Source organism: Anguilla rostrata, chromosome 13, assembly GCF_018555375.3.
Source record: "Anguilla rostrata isolate EN2019 chromosome 13, ASM1855537v3, whole genome shotgun sequence".
Taxonomy (NCBI): Eukaryota; Metazoa; Chordata; class Actinopteri; order Anguilliformes; family Anguillidae; genus Anguilla; species Anguilla rostrata.
In genome coordinates, this window is record NC_057945.1 from 20436145 (window position 1) to 20450532 (window position 14388).

The 14388-nt window shown below is 36.7% G+C and overlaps 1 protein-coding gene across 1 annotated transcript in view; it reads left to right on the forward strand.

Annotated features, from left to right (window-relative positions):
• Nucleotides 1-10749: 10749 nt before the first annotated feature.
• LOC135237127 (myosin heavy chain, fast skeletal muscle-like) overlaps nucleotides 10750-14388 on the forward strand; it is a 31169-nt gene continuing 27530 nt past the window's right edge. The window contains exons 1-3 of the mRNA XM_064303900.1: nucleotides 10750-10858; nucleotides 11412-11630; nucleotides 14145-14288. Coding sequence (XP_064159970.1) covers nucleotides 11424-11630; nucleotides 14145-14288 — 351 coding nt within the window. The 5' untranslated portion in view covers nucleotides 10750-10858; nucleotides 11412-11423. The remainder of the gene's footprint in view (nucleotides 10859-11411; nucleotides 11631-14144; nucleotides 14289-14388) is intronic.

Here is a 14388-nt window from a genome sequence, read left to right on the forward strand (position 1 = left end):
ATAAATTCAAATTGATTCCATTTTCATCTGTAAGTACTATGATTATATATATATATATATATATATATATATATATATATACTGTTCACACATACACACACCACACACACATTATATCTTGAATGCTCTGATTTCACCATGGGAACAGTAATAGGATACTGGTTGAATAGATCGTAAACTGAGAAACTGAGAGCTTGTATATTCAATGAAAATGTCATACTTGAAATTTTATCCAAGTATGTCCCTTACTGTATAAGGAGTAAATACAAATATAGCTTTCCTATTTGGCTCTAAGCACTGAAGCATTCTGTATCATATTAAGGTTTCAAAGTTATTAGCACAAAGTTATCATTAGTATTAAACTTAAATCAGACTATTGCCATATAAGGTTATTTGATAATCGAAAAATTGTTAGTGTGTATTTTATGAATATATGCGGGCAAAATCTATTTTGAATACAGATATTTTCAAAAGATTTATGGGCCTATGTGTTTTGCTTTTGCCAAATGCAGTCATCTGTATGGAATATGTGTACAATATACACTTAAATGAACTCCATACCTTAAAGCTTTAAATAAAAAGCTACAAAAGCATGTATTTTGTCCTGTTTTGTGTTTTTTGTCTGAGACAAAAAGTCCTGCTGTTGGGACAGCTTCAGTGGCTAAATGTTTCTTTATTAAATCAAAGTACAGTTGATCCCTCATATAAATTCTTCTTTATTAAATCAAAGTACAGTTGATCCCTCATATAAATTCTTCAAGAGCTCAACAGTCTTTTGGGGACTGGGGGGTTTGTGGTGGCAGAGTGTGCCAGACTTTAAAGTGTGTCTTAATTTAACCCTCTCAAATGTGCAGATACTTTTTTTGTATTTCATCAACATAAAACAGGCGATTGCATACAGAGAAGAAACAGCAGACAAGGACATATACATACTGTAGCATGTGGGTAATAAAGATTATTTTTTTCTTCACTTGATCTACGAAGTATAAGAAGTGTGTGTGTGTGTTTGGGGGCGGAGGGGTGCTCAAGGTAACTACAGCAATGTTGTCTTAGGCGGGCATGATTAATGATTAATTTTCAAGCATCTGTTCCTACTAAATTGAAATATTTTATGAATAGGTCCCAGGTTTTCATAAATATAGTAAATTGTAGTTTGATTTCGAATGGTTATTTCATAATATATTTTTCATCATACATTAGAGATATCCACTGTGAGAGAATAATTTTGCTTTTTTCTTTCCGGTTTAGTAATATAATTTTCTTTGCTATGATAAGACAGAATGCATTAAATGCAGGCATGTTTGGAGGTTTTGAGCTTGCCATGGTCTCCACTGAGGCATAATGCAAGGTTGAGAGAAACACTCTGGCCAAGTATGACAGATGATATTACTTGTGTCCAGAATTTGGAAACAGGAGGCACTCTCGGAAGGCGTGTACTGTGTGTACGTGATGGTCAGGTCCTTGTGCAGTGCAATGTAGGCAGGGTTCAGTGTCAAACAGTCCTGTGAGGAATAATCGTCTTAGGGTATAAAGAGTTTTGTGCAATATTTTTGAACTGTACTGAAGTGCGTTTGGTTGAAGGTTTAAGGTTGAGCTATTGAGTTTGAAGAGCATTTAAAAGGTGAATTTGAAGGCATTTAAGTTAGGCATTGAGTTTGAAGAGCATTTAAAAGTGTTGAGGCATATTGAGTTTGAAGAGCATTTAAAAGTGTGGAGGCATATTGAGGTCTCCAGAATTCTGGAGTGGAGCCAACGGGGATGTGAGCTGCCCAGTTGTCACACGGGATGCCTGCGGCCGAGTTTGTTGTCGGGAGAGTTCCATGTATTTTTGATCCAAGTTTCTTTTTACCTGTCGAATTCAGCAATGTTTCGAGCAATGAGGTAAATCAAAGGGGGATGGAATTTTAATAGTTTTAATAATTTTAATGGATTAACATAGCTGCATGTTCTGTAATGATTGATTTGAGTAAGATAGTATTCCAAAGCTAGCCAAAAAAATAGGAATAAACTGATTGTTATTAATAATTTGATTAGTTATGTATTGATTTCTCAGGCATTTAGCAGACACTCTTATCCAGAGCGACTTACACAACTTTTTTATTGATCAACATTTATGTTAAAAAGACTCAGACTTTTTGATTGCTGGCTTTGTCCAATGATGCTTTTGTCAATCTTATGTGAAAATATTTAATAGTCTGTTGTGTTCACTGCGTCTGTTGTGTTCACTGTGTGTCTGGGAATGTTTACTAAAATATTATTCTTCTTATAATCCCATTCAATACCATGCTCAATTACCTTTAGTCTGGTGAACAATGGAAACGCATTCATTTACCAAAAGGCAAAAACAAGTTCCTCTTTTAATTATGTAAGAGTTAAATGTAACAATGTAACTTTCTGAGTTATACATTTTTTATTTACTATAATACCCTATTTACATTAACTAAGAACCATATTTACATTCAGTACAGTAAAGTATGGCAGGTATGGCTTATTTTCCACCACACTGTCCTTTTTTTTTGCTAGTTTGCTGTGAATTAAGATGACACTCATAATGACTGCAGTTGTAGAATTATCTGGGTTTACACACTAAACCAAAATTGGTTGAATGCTCAGCAAAAATAGCAATATTTTGATTTTGGATGGTTTCAGGGCCATTGCGTAAACCTCCATCATGAATTTTTGAGAGCTTTCTAACCAAAACACCTGGTGATCACATATTCAAGATTGTATCCATTTGAATGTATATGTCTTCTTCAAGCATCAATTACAGCACCCCCCACCCCCCCCACCCCAGCTCTTTCGTAGCACACAGAAATTCTTTGAAATTATGTTGACATGAGAATTATGAGGACATTTAAAAAATAGTTAATTTTACCAAGTTAGATTTATATTCCATTTTTTAGCATTCTTGATTATTCTTGCTTCTGTATAGCCTTTACTTTAATTTAAACTACAGAAGTACTACAGAACCCCTGAGATACAAACAGGTCACAAATGGAGGTCATTCAGAACTACTATTGACAGTGACATGCATTTTAAGAATCTTATTAAAATCTTATTATTGAATATTAATTTATTTATTGGAATTGTACAGCAATCATCCTTACTTTAAATTAATTAGGACCTCATTAGAACATTAACTTTTTTCTACATTTAAAAGCAAATACTATCAAGGACCTGCTATCTGGCCTCTTATGTGATTTGTTTTAATTTATTCTTAGTTTTCCTTCTTTATATCAAACACTACTGACACTAGAGCTGTCACAATTACAGTATAACTTATAACAGTCATATCAGTGCTAATGAATCCACACAGTTAAATTGACATCACAATGGTGATGGGGTTTTTCTTACATGGTCATACCATTTTTCTATTTTTTTTAATTAAATGGTGCCTCCTAAAAAGTAGACACTTAATTCCAAAAATTTTGAAGGGATGCACAGGGACCATTAAAAAAGTTCATGGTGTGATAATTTCTAATGTATACATTGTATCACATAAAATATTTTCCAACAACATCCCATTCCTACAATATCAAACACTTTATTATAAAAGGCAGGCCTCCTAGATCATGGTCTTGCAAGGTTTTTGGAAAAAAAAATTTGTTGGTTTTTAGTAACTTTTTATGTAAAATATTTTTAATAGCTTTAATGACAGGCAGATCTAAACCAAATACATCATGAAAGGCATGCCTCATTGCCTAGGTCATACTACCATCAGTTATGGTAAATTTGTTTTTACAGAAAACATTTACATGATCATCATCATTTTCATGGCTACTGATGCATTTTTAGAAAAGAGGATTTCTTTTTAGAAATTCGGATTTCTTTGAAGAAATGGCTAATTCTTGTTCAATGTGGAGGGCAGATGACTTGAGAATTAAACATATGTGAGTAGCTCTGTGCAGGCAGGTGCTCAGTCCCAGTCATAGAAACTTGTCAGCTGTAATCCTTTCTGTATCTGCTATGCCCTCTGCTGTCAACTGACTGAATAAAGCAGAAAATACAGAAAGGAGGGCTGACTCACATCTCCTTCACTTAAAGAAAAGTAATATAGATTTATTTTAAGTAACAATGATTAATGCATATTACAGCAAATCACTTGCATACATTTTTATCACTTTGATCTTTAAAAATGAGTGAATTTTAGGTATGTATGTTTCATTTTTTTAATAGTTGCCTTTATAATTTATCTCCCTTTTCATACACTATCACAAAGTAGGGCTACAGTATACAGTATATGCAACTTGCATATCTGTAGGCACAATGGACTGTGGACATTGAAGTTATGGCGATGTTATTATTCAGTTAATCTCTCAGCACTAGTCCCACCATACTTCAAAAACAATCTAATTAAGTGATTTTATTGTGGTTGTCAAATAACCACAAAAATAAAAAATTCATTTTTCTTTACATGTAGGACCATAACCGTAGGTATTTCAATCATTTCCCATCGAAACTCATGTCCATCCATTTATTGTCTATACACACTTGTCCAATTCAGGAAGGCAGAGAGGCTGGAGCCTATCCCAAAATGCACTGGGCATAGGAACAAACCCTGGAAAGTGTGCCAGTCCATCGCAGGGTGAACATGCACACTCATACTCAAACTCACACACTCACCCCTTCGGCCAATGTAGCCAATCTTCAATCTCCAATCACCTGCATATCTTTGGACTCTGGGGGTAAACCAGAAAACCTGAAGGAAATTAAAAGTATATATTTCACTGTTTTTTTCTGGCGAATAACATTTTTCATAATAAAAGTCTTCAAATGTATTTTAAATGGTTTATTTGAACCTGTTTGTTGAATAAAGATTATTCCTCATTCACATAAATGGAAAGACCACAAATTTAGGATTTGTTAATTTTTTCACTTCTTGAACATACACATTAGATGTATATATACATTGTATTTATTTTGGTATTTCCACAGTGAAATTGATTTCTCATTATAATTGTATTCAAAAACATTGTCATTCATTTATTTCACCATGGTTGTCAAATAATCATAATTTCTCATCCATCTTAATAAAATAACCACAAATTTAGGATTTGTGCATTTTTTTTTTTTTTTACATTTGTTGGACATGACAGTCTTATGTAATTTTTAATACACATGTGTATGCATTATGAATGGTAAATAAAGATTATTTCTCATTCATCTGAATAAAAACAAATCCTGAATTATTTTCATTCTTTGCATGCTTTCAACATATTTGATGTAAGACCACAGTCTTATATATTCTGATGTTTTCTTAGTGAAACTGATTTTTCATTACAATTACCTTCAACACCTATCATACATTTCTTTCATTGTGGTTGTTGAATGAAGATCATTTGTAAACTAATTGAATCCTGGTGCATTCAACAGACTGCAACAGTGAATCTTACAGGACTGCAAAATGCATTGATAATTTTATTAACTGGCTATCAACCCAACACAGCAGCTATATAATTACAAACAAAAAAATCATGAACACCTGTGTATGAGAATCGACAATATTATTCACGGTCCACATGGAAAGCATATGTGCAGCAGGTTTAATGTCAATTAAAAATGGATTGGAAAGTGTCCAAATAGCAGATGACTGGACACAGCTCCCCTAAAACTCTTGGAAATCAGCCTAGACTAAAAATGACTGAATTAAATTTTTTTAAATGCTATCGACAGATAAAGGGCATAGCCATGGGTAAGAAATTTGCACCAACCTATGCAAAATCTACATGGTGGACTGGGAAGAGACTGCCCTACAAAAATGTCCCAAACACTAGGTTTGTTAACTGCAAACTGTTCATACACATTCTAAACATGCACTATAGCTATCATAATTAAATACAACACCGTGACTTCTTTGACACTACTACCTACAAAGATCCTATTTTTGCCCAGACACACACATTTCACACCAAGGCCTTCCTTAAAAGACACAGACATGCATGCACTTCAGAACAGTCCACACCCAAAGCAAGCATTCAGGGGCCTAAGCAAGTATCAGTTGCGCAGTTTCAAAAGGATCTGCATGCAGCAAACAGATTTTGAAGAGGCCATTAAAATCCTCTTTTGGGAACTAAAAACAATCGGGTTTTCCTGACCTTTACTCAGAAAATTCTAAAAAACCTACCTGACTACAGGACAATAGGACACTGAGAATACTCCCGTAAATTTCAACATACTCTAGGTTTTTACACTGGAACTGACTTTTCATAATAACTTCAAATACATTTCCTTGATTTATTTTCCCATATATCTAAGTCAAAATGATATACTTAAATTTTTTTGGATTATTTCTTTCTTTTTTGGGGGGGCATAATACTCTTTTGTAGTTTGAGGTTGAGGTTTTTCATAATAAATATCTTCAAACACATTTATATTCATATATTAATATAATCATGGCTGATAATAAAATAGTTTTCTAATACATCTTAATATAAAATACACAGATGTATGAGTTTTGTATTTTTTAACTTTTTGGACAAAAGACAAGTTTAATACATAGTGTTTATTCTGTAGAAAAAATTCCCACAGACATTTCAGCATAATTTTCTTTAAACACATTTTCAAGCATTTATTACACCATGGTTGTTCAATAATTTTTACATGGTGAAATCAAAGTGTACAACAATACCTTTAAATAAAAGCTGAGAATGTGCACCTTGACCACAAGTAATTTGGAATGTAAAGTATTCAAAGTGACCACCACATTGCAATGAGATATAGGCAATATAAAAATTAAATGCGTGACAAACAAATTGGAACAATTTAAATACTTATTGAAGGGTTACATTTTGTAAGTGCCAGAATTTGGGGATAAATATAGCCTATAGCTACTGAAGGATGAACAAATAGTAAGGGGCTGTGCTCATCGCCTGTCTTCATATTACTCTGGTGTTCACTGGTCTTGTGTGGAGAGCTCTGGACATCTTATCCACATATGCCAAGCTATATGGGCAATGAATAAAGTATATCATGTGTGGTATTACAAGTGATTTCCTTCTTAATAAGGATATTGCATTCTGAATGAGGCTGGTTAATGGGCTTACACCTGTATGTAAAGGCACACTACGAGCAGTTACCACATTTTTTATTTGCCAGATGGGAGGGTAGGGAGGATAATTCATTTTGGGGGCATTTGTCAGATTTAATGTTCTCTGCCAGGGGACTGGTTCACGCTTGTAAATCTAAAAGATGCTTATTTTAATGTGAACATTGTAAAGTGCCATTGGCAGTATCTTCATTTTGCTTTTCTGGGAAAGTGTACAAATTTACCAAGTTCTTATCCGGGCTGTCCCTTGCAATGGTTGTGCGTGCTGCCATCGCCCCGTTACGGGTGCTAACGTATCTGGACAACTGGCTTGTTTTAGCACCTTCCCGGGAGTTAGCTGTCAAACACACGCAGATGTTGACATCCCACATCAACAGTGTTTTTACCATGAGCCAGTGTGTTAAAACAGACCCAAGCTGAATTCACTGTCAATGACGGTGCACCTCTCCCCGGGGAGAATTGCTTCCCTGAGAGACTACGGTCGCCGGTTCCTCTCAGGTCTCTATACCAGTGAATGACAATTATGCGCCTGTTGGGACAGCAGCAATTGCTACGCTTGAGACCGGTAACGACCAAACTCTGGGAATGCAATTTGACCCCATGAGAGACCGGGTGAAGCTGTTTCGCATTTCACAGGCAATTAGAAGCGCTCCCTCGCACGGGCGAAATGTCCAGATGCTGAGTGCCGATCGGCGGCATCTCATCTCTTCTCATGTTCCTCTGTATACAGACACCTGCTACAAGGGGTTGTGTGTGGTCTGCAGTGTCATGACGGCGAGCGGGGTGTCTCATATCAACGCACTGGAGATCACAGCGGGTGTGGTTTGCGTTACAACGTTTTGCAGCCTATCTTTGGGGTAAACACATAATCAGGCGCAACAGTATAGCAACAGTTGCTAATATAACCGACATGGCGGCACCAAATGTCTACACCGGCGGGCGATAAGGATCTGGACTTGGGCGTACCTGCGAGTTTGCTCTCTCCACTGCACTGTACATCCCGAGGTTGCTGTACCACAGGACATATCTTGTTCCGAGGTGGCTCCTGCCCTGTGGATTGGTGTCTTCACCCACTCATGGTAGCAGAGGTGTGGTCATGCCTTAAAAAACCTGCTGTCGCAGGGGGCAGGGGCAATTAAAATGAGGTTACCCCCCCCCCACCCAATGAGGTTACGCCTCATGGCCTTCCCCCTGTTAGGTGCTGTCATGAAGAAGGAGTTAAGGGAGGCAGCTATAAACATTATCTAGCATTCTTGCACTACCTTGGTATACGGGTGGTATAAGGGTAGATGGGAGGTGTTCAAAGCTTGGTGTCTAGAATGCTCTAAGGACCCCCAATCTTGTATCTATAGTGATTCATTTTGTGCAGAGCCTACTAGATAAGGGTTTGTGTCTGTCTTCCTTAAGAATATTCATAATCGCTGCATGCTGCTCAGATTCCATTAAATGTCGCAATTTCTGTAAATGGTACAAGAGTCTTTTTTCTTTTAAGCCAGGGGTGTCAAACTGAATCCCAAGGGGATGCAGGTTTTTGTGCTTTTCAATTAGTTCAATCAGCTGCCAATTAAGGCCTTCGAGAACAAGGTGTTATTAACTGATAATTATTTAAATATTTTCGTCAGCCAAAATGGGAACAACATTGAAATTCCATTTACAATTCCGACTACAGTTGGGGCCACACATATACTATTTCTAAAGCCTGTTACCTGTCAATTTGATGTCAGTCTAAAGATGATGACTGACACTGTGCATGCACGCACTGAATATTGGTATTTTTGTGACCACAGGCGAGGAGCGCCCAGTTCACAGCACATGGGGCAGGTGGAAAAAGGGCTGGATTATTGTGACCTCACAGCTTCTTTTCATTTAAAAGCCGTGCTCATTGTGCTCCAGCTTACTGCCAATTTCCTGATAACTGCAATAGAAGATGAGAATATACTCATCAGAAATTTTTCCAAAGGGAAAACTGATGGTTTTGTGTGGAAAGTGCATAGTAGGGCTATCACTTTTTCTGCTTCTTTCTCCATGCTGGCTCTGTATCCTCACTTTGTGTCATAGAAAAGGCACATTTCTGTTTTTTAAAAGAAAATTATTTATATTGCACCTGACAATTCAACAAATCTTATTGATTACTATTTCCTCATTAAAGATAATGATGAAATTCTGGGCATCTTCCTGTTTGTTGTCATTGTGATGGGTCTTGGAGAAAAGTTACCTGATGTCCAACATCTTCCATAGCAAGATAACCCTGTCAACTATTATCCTTATGAGGTCATATTTAAATATGAACTTTCATGTTTGTTTGTTTTTTTAACATATATCAGTTATGCTTGCATGAGATAAAAATGCAATATTTTACTCAAGGGGGCATGTTACCCCACTTTACCCTTATGTGTAGTCTAACTGTGAATCTGATTGTTTTATCATTATTTTTTTTAAATTCCAGACTTCTTGATTTGGACTTGAACGTGGACTTTCTGTGATTACTAGTGACCTGTACTGTCTTGGACTTGAGGATAAGTGTAGTGGATTTATGTTCATTTATGCACATAAATACATCATGTACATCTTCTGGATGTAAAGATAAAGTTACAAAGCTTTACAAATGCAGTTGAGTGAGTGGAAACAGATGTGAATGTTTGTGAGAGACACTGAAATCAGCTCAGCTGTCCACACTGTTGTGAAATGCTTCTGCTCTTCACACAATGACCTTTCCCATTTATTTTTCTTTTGAAAAATGTAAGACGTGCAAAAGACCTGAAACATTATACCAGTGACATTTAGCTGCTTCCCCACAGCTAAACTTGGCTCTTGCCCAAAGATGGATCAGTTCCAACTTGAGACCTTTACATATTATTTTCAAGTTGAGTGATATCTATAAACAATAGTCATACATAGCTACAACATATCAACACTATCAACTCTATTTAAAAACTATTCAAGAAATGCACACTAGAGCGCTTCATTCTTATCACCATCCCATAAACATTTAATCCAATATTCCAGTGTTTTTTTGATAAAATGTTTTTATTTTTTTTATTTTGTTTTGGTTTTTTCTTTTTGCTAACTTCATTTGTATTACTTATTCTATTATAAATGTAATTTCAATCAAAAAATAATAATTTAGTGGATTGAGGCATTATGGAATCTAAATAGTTTTTAATTGCTTTTTAATTACAATGTTACACAAAGCAAACCCTAAGCTGGCATTCTGACTGATAATAATGCATACATTTTGGGATTCAATCAGTGGACCTTTTGGGATTCAATCAGTGGAATGAAATTTGTAAATTGATTTAATGTGTCTGTATGCCCATTATAGAATTCCAAATGTGATTTGAACCAAAGGGAGAAAATAAGATTCTTGTCTTGCTTAAAGTCCAAATTCATGCTGTAAATGTTTATGATTTACTATGGGCTGAAATGTCACTGGTACACATACAAGAGAAACATAACTGGTTAGAGGATACAAACACATGACCAAATAGAGCAGGCAGTTTTTTGCAGAGCGGACACAAATATCTCTATAAAAGGCAGACTCTGACTCCCCTAGGAACTGACTGGTAATAGCAAAGGTAAGTGGCATTTATTGTAATATTACATGCTATTTATCATTCAGATTTACTAGAACAATAAACAACAAACTATAGTTTTATATTTATAAACATCAAAAAAATTATTGATATTATGTGAAGTCAATTTTAATGTTAGGCATCACAACTAAAAACTAAAACCAATATTAACTAAATGCTCTTTCTTTTTCAGTTTCAAAAAACCACCGGTGACCACCTCTCTCTGTTGGCATCAAAGGAGGTAAATATAGATACTTGTGTGTACAAGTTATGATGCCAAAAAAGCAGACAGAACATTTTAGGAAATATTTTGTTTTACACATGAAAACTGGAATAATTGCTCTGTATGAATCCCTTTCCCCCATTTTCACCTGCCTGACACCTTGCATTCTTTATTTTTTTTTAAATAAAGGCTTCAAATGAAAACTCTTAAGAAACATTGCATGAACTTTTTACTTTTTCATATATATGCGCCACTAACAAATGAATTAGCTGTATTTTAATTGGACTCATTCCATAATACTTTGAAAATGTCCAGACACATTCCCGGAGTCACAGATTCGAGCTTTGAGTATGTGGCTCTAGTTATTTTTTTTTATATGCTCCACTAATGTGATTACTGTGTTGCTGTGCAACTGTAATATAGGGTTCCTTTTATATTTTGCAACCATTGGCATATTTGGCCATTTCTGTCTTCTACATAGATCAGCTCTTCTACAGAGGTCTTATGATCAAATTCTGTCATCTATTTATTCTTATTTAATATTACTGCTCGTTCCTTTATTTCTCCTCAGTAAAGCGCCATCATGAGTACCGATGCGGAGATGGAGGTCTTTGGCCCGGCGGCCATTTACCTCCGGAAGCCTGAGAGGGAGAGAATCGAGGCCCAGAACACACCCTTTGATGCCAAAACAGCCTTCTTTGTGGCTGAGCCCAAGGAGATGTACCTTAAAGGGAAACTCATTAGCAGAGAGGGGGGCAAAGCCACCGTTGAAACTCTGGAAGGGGGGCAAGTAAGTACAGCTAAAGCTCCCTGCCCTATGGAGCTGATGTGTAAATTGTGTGAGAGCGAGCAAAAAATTCCTCCAGTGCATGTACAGTTTGAAAATTGAAGTTGAGCTTGGGGCACAATAAATGTTTTGCCAGTGTGCCTCTATAGTAGAGATTTGGAGAGGTTCAGTCCTATTGGCTGGCATGAATCTTATTTTCTCCCTTTGGTTTGGAAAAAATCAACCTTGTTGTCTCTTAGATTGTTTTAGATAGCTTAGCAAGCTAGCTATAAAAAAATTACATCAAAAGAATTCTTACTGGCGAGTTTTATATACTGGAGGAAAAAGTCAAAACTTTGCATGTTTGACATGGGTATAGTTTGGTTCTTAAAGTGACAATCTCGAAGATTTCAGTTTCGTTCTCTATGGCGGTGCCAATGGCGAGAAGCGGTAATTGCAGGTGTGTTTTTGGACCTCACTTCCCATAAATCCAACCGGATCCAACCAGTGTCGCCTGCGTGACGTCAGTCAGTTGGCACGCCAACTATAACGCTTACTATTTACTGAATAAAAAACGGTTGTTATAAAAGTAACGTTATGTACATACTCATTCGTTGTCTAACATTAGGCTAAGTCAAGATGTCTTTACACTGCCGAGCTGGGTTAAAATGCTGTAGCAAACCTGGGGTAGAATTAGTGATGATCAATTTCTGCAAACGTTCTTTATCCACCTATTGCCCGGTATGAACATCTTTACACTGCAGAGAAGAATATGCGGGATTCGCTGTGGCTCGTGCAATTATGTATCTCGTGCACAATAAGCAGTCTTTTTCGTGAATGATTGTTGTGTGGTATTTTTTAAACTGCCTTGCAAAATGTTACCCCTGGTGTTTCTGGTTTTGCTAGCTAAACTGTTTGAGAATAAAGCTGAGCTGGGTGTTAAATTAGCAATCAGAACAAGAAGAATAAAACAAAAACGAAGGAGATTTCATCAAAAAGGGCATAAAGGCTGAAGGAACATATGAGGAAGCGTAATAAAATAATAACAATGCTAATCCATACTGCCGTATTCTTTTATTTTGTTTTCTCCTGCATGACGTCTTCAGAAATCAGACTCTGCTCCACATACCCCGGCTTTATTCCGATCATTATAATATATTGATGAACTCGATGGCAATGTAAATAACGGTAACGTTAAGGCCAGTTCAGATCAATGATTCGCAACAAGGCAAAACGGTTTTAGAATGTTGCAGAGAAAATTGCAGCGGTGTGAACTGGCTAGTAGCAGAGCCGTTGCCTGCCCTCAGGTTTTAAAAGACCGTCCTTGTCAAATCGCCAAGTGCAGTTTTAGAACGTTTACAATCAGACGTCTTGGAATTTTGCAAGTTGCACCCAGTCTCATTGCGAATCATTGATCTGAACTGGCCTTAAGTTAGCTACACTGCAACGTTGCAACAAGGTAGCATTGCGTTCGAGAGACGGTTTGCGAGGTCGGCACCGGTCGGTAGTGTTAGCTAGCGTTTTTTTCTAATTGTTAGCCGACATTAGATTGTGTTAATTACATTAGCTAGCTAGCTAACGCAACGTTACCTGATATGAGAGATGGATACTGTGCACAACGTTGTCTAAACTAATGTTGTCTTTCTTGACATGGTCCGGTAGCTAGCGTTAGCTGTGCAAATAGCTATGTAATTTAGTAAAGTTACATTGCCATTAAATGTAATACGAAATCTACATCAACAAATAATATGATCTCTCATGTTACACAAAAACTTTTTAGGGTTCCATAACTCCCCTAACCCCCCCTTTCTCTGTTATTGTAACGCATGCAGACACCGGAAAAAACAGTATGCCGCTCACACACAAGTGAGTTGAAGAGCGAGCCTGTTGCGTTAGTCCCGCCTACCCTCTCTGGCGGACCAACCACCGATGGGTGATGAAAAACGTGTCACTAGCTGTGCGCCGCTTGTGATTTTTTTCCCGGGAATGTCGCCACAGACACCAAGTTTTTTAATCATGAATTATGATGATAATAATAGTATAAATTAATATAAAAATAGGCTCAATCACCATTGTGTTACCCAATGTAGTGATAGATAGTGACTTAAAAGACATTTATTTAAATGAAAATCTTATTACTTTAATTTCTTTAGCGCTGCATTGTCAGCATTCATGACTCTGTGTGTTTGCACATGTGTGTGAGCATGTGTGTGTGTGTGTGCTAACAGTAAATCTCTCTGGATAAGAGTTCCAGTGTATGCTTAAAATATAAAAATAATGTCTGCCCCACAATAATTTCCATGCTTAAATCACCACTGGTAGTCTAAGAGAGCAGCAATATCCTTTGTTGTATGCACAGTGGGACGACCATGATCATTCAGAATGTGGGATTTATATTCCATGTTCAGGTCCTATGAAGTTTTGTCCTTCCTGAATACAAATCTGTTACTGAAAAGCAGCTTTTAGCCACATAACAGAATTATGGAACTCTCATCCCTCAGCGAAAAACACTATCAACACAAAACTTCTGTTTCACAGAAAATAACAGTCAAAGAGGATGACATCCACCCAATGAATCCTCCCAAGTTTGACAAGATTGAGGACATGGCCATGATGACCCACCTCAATGAGCCCTGTGTGCTGTATAACCTCAAAGAGCGTTATGCAGCATGGATGATCTATGTGAGTTTTCCTCCAAACCCCTTCAATACATTTGAAAATACTAATAAATGAATGTCTCCAAGCACAACTGTATCTTCCTTCACTGTTTCAGACCTACTCT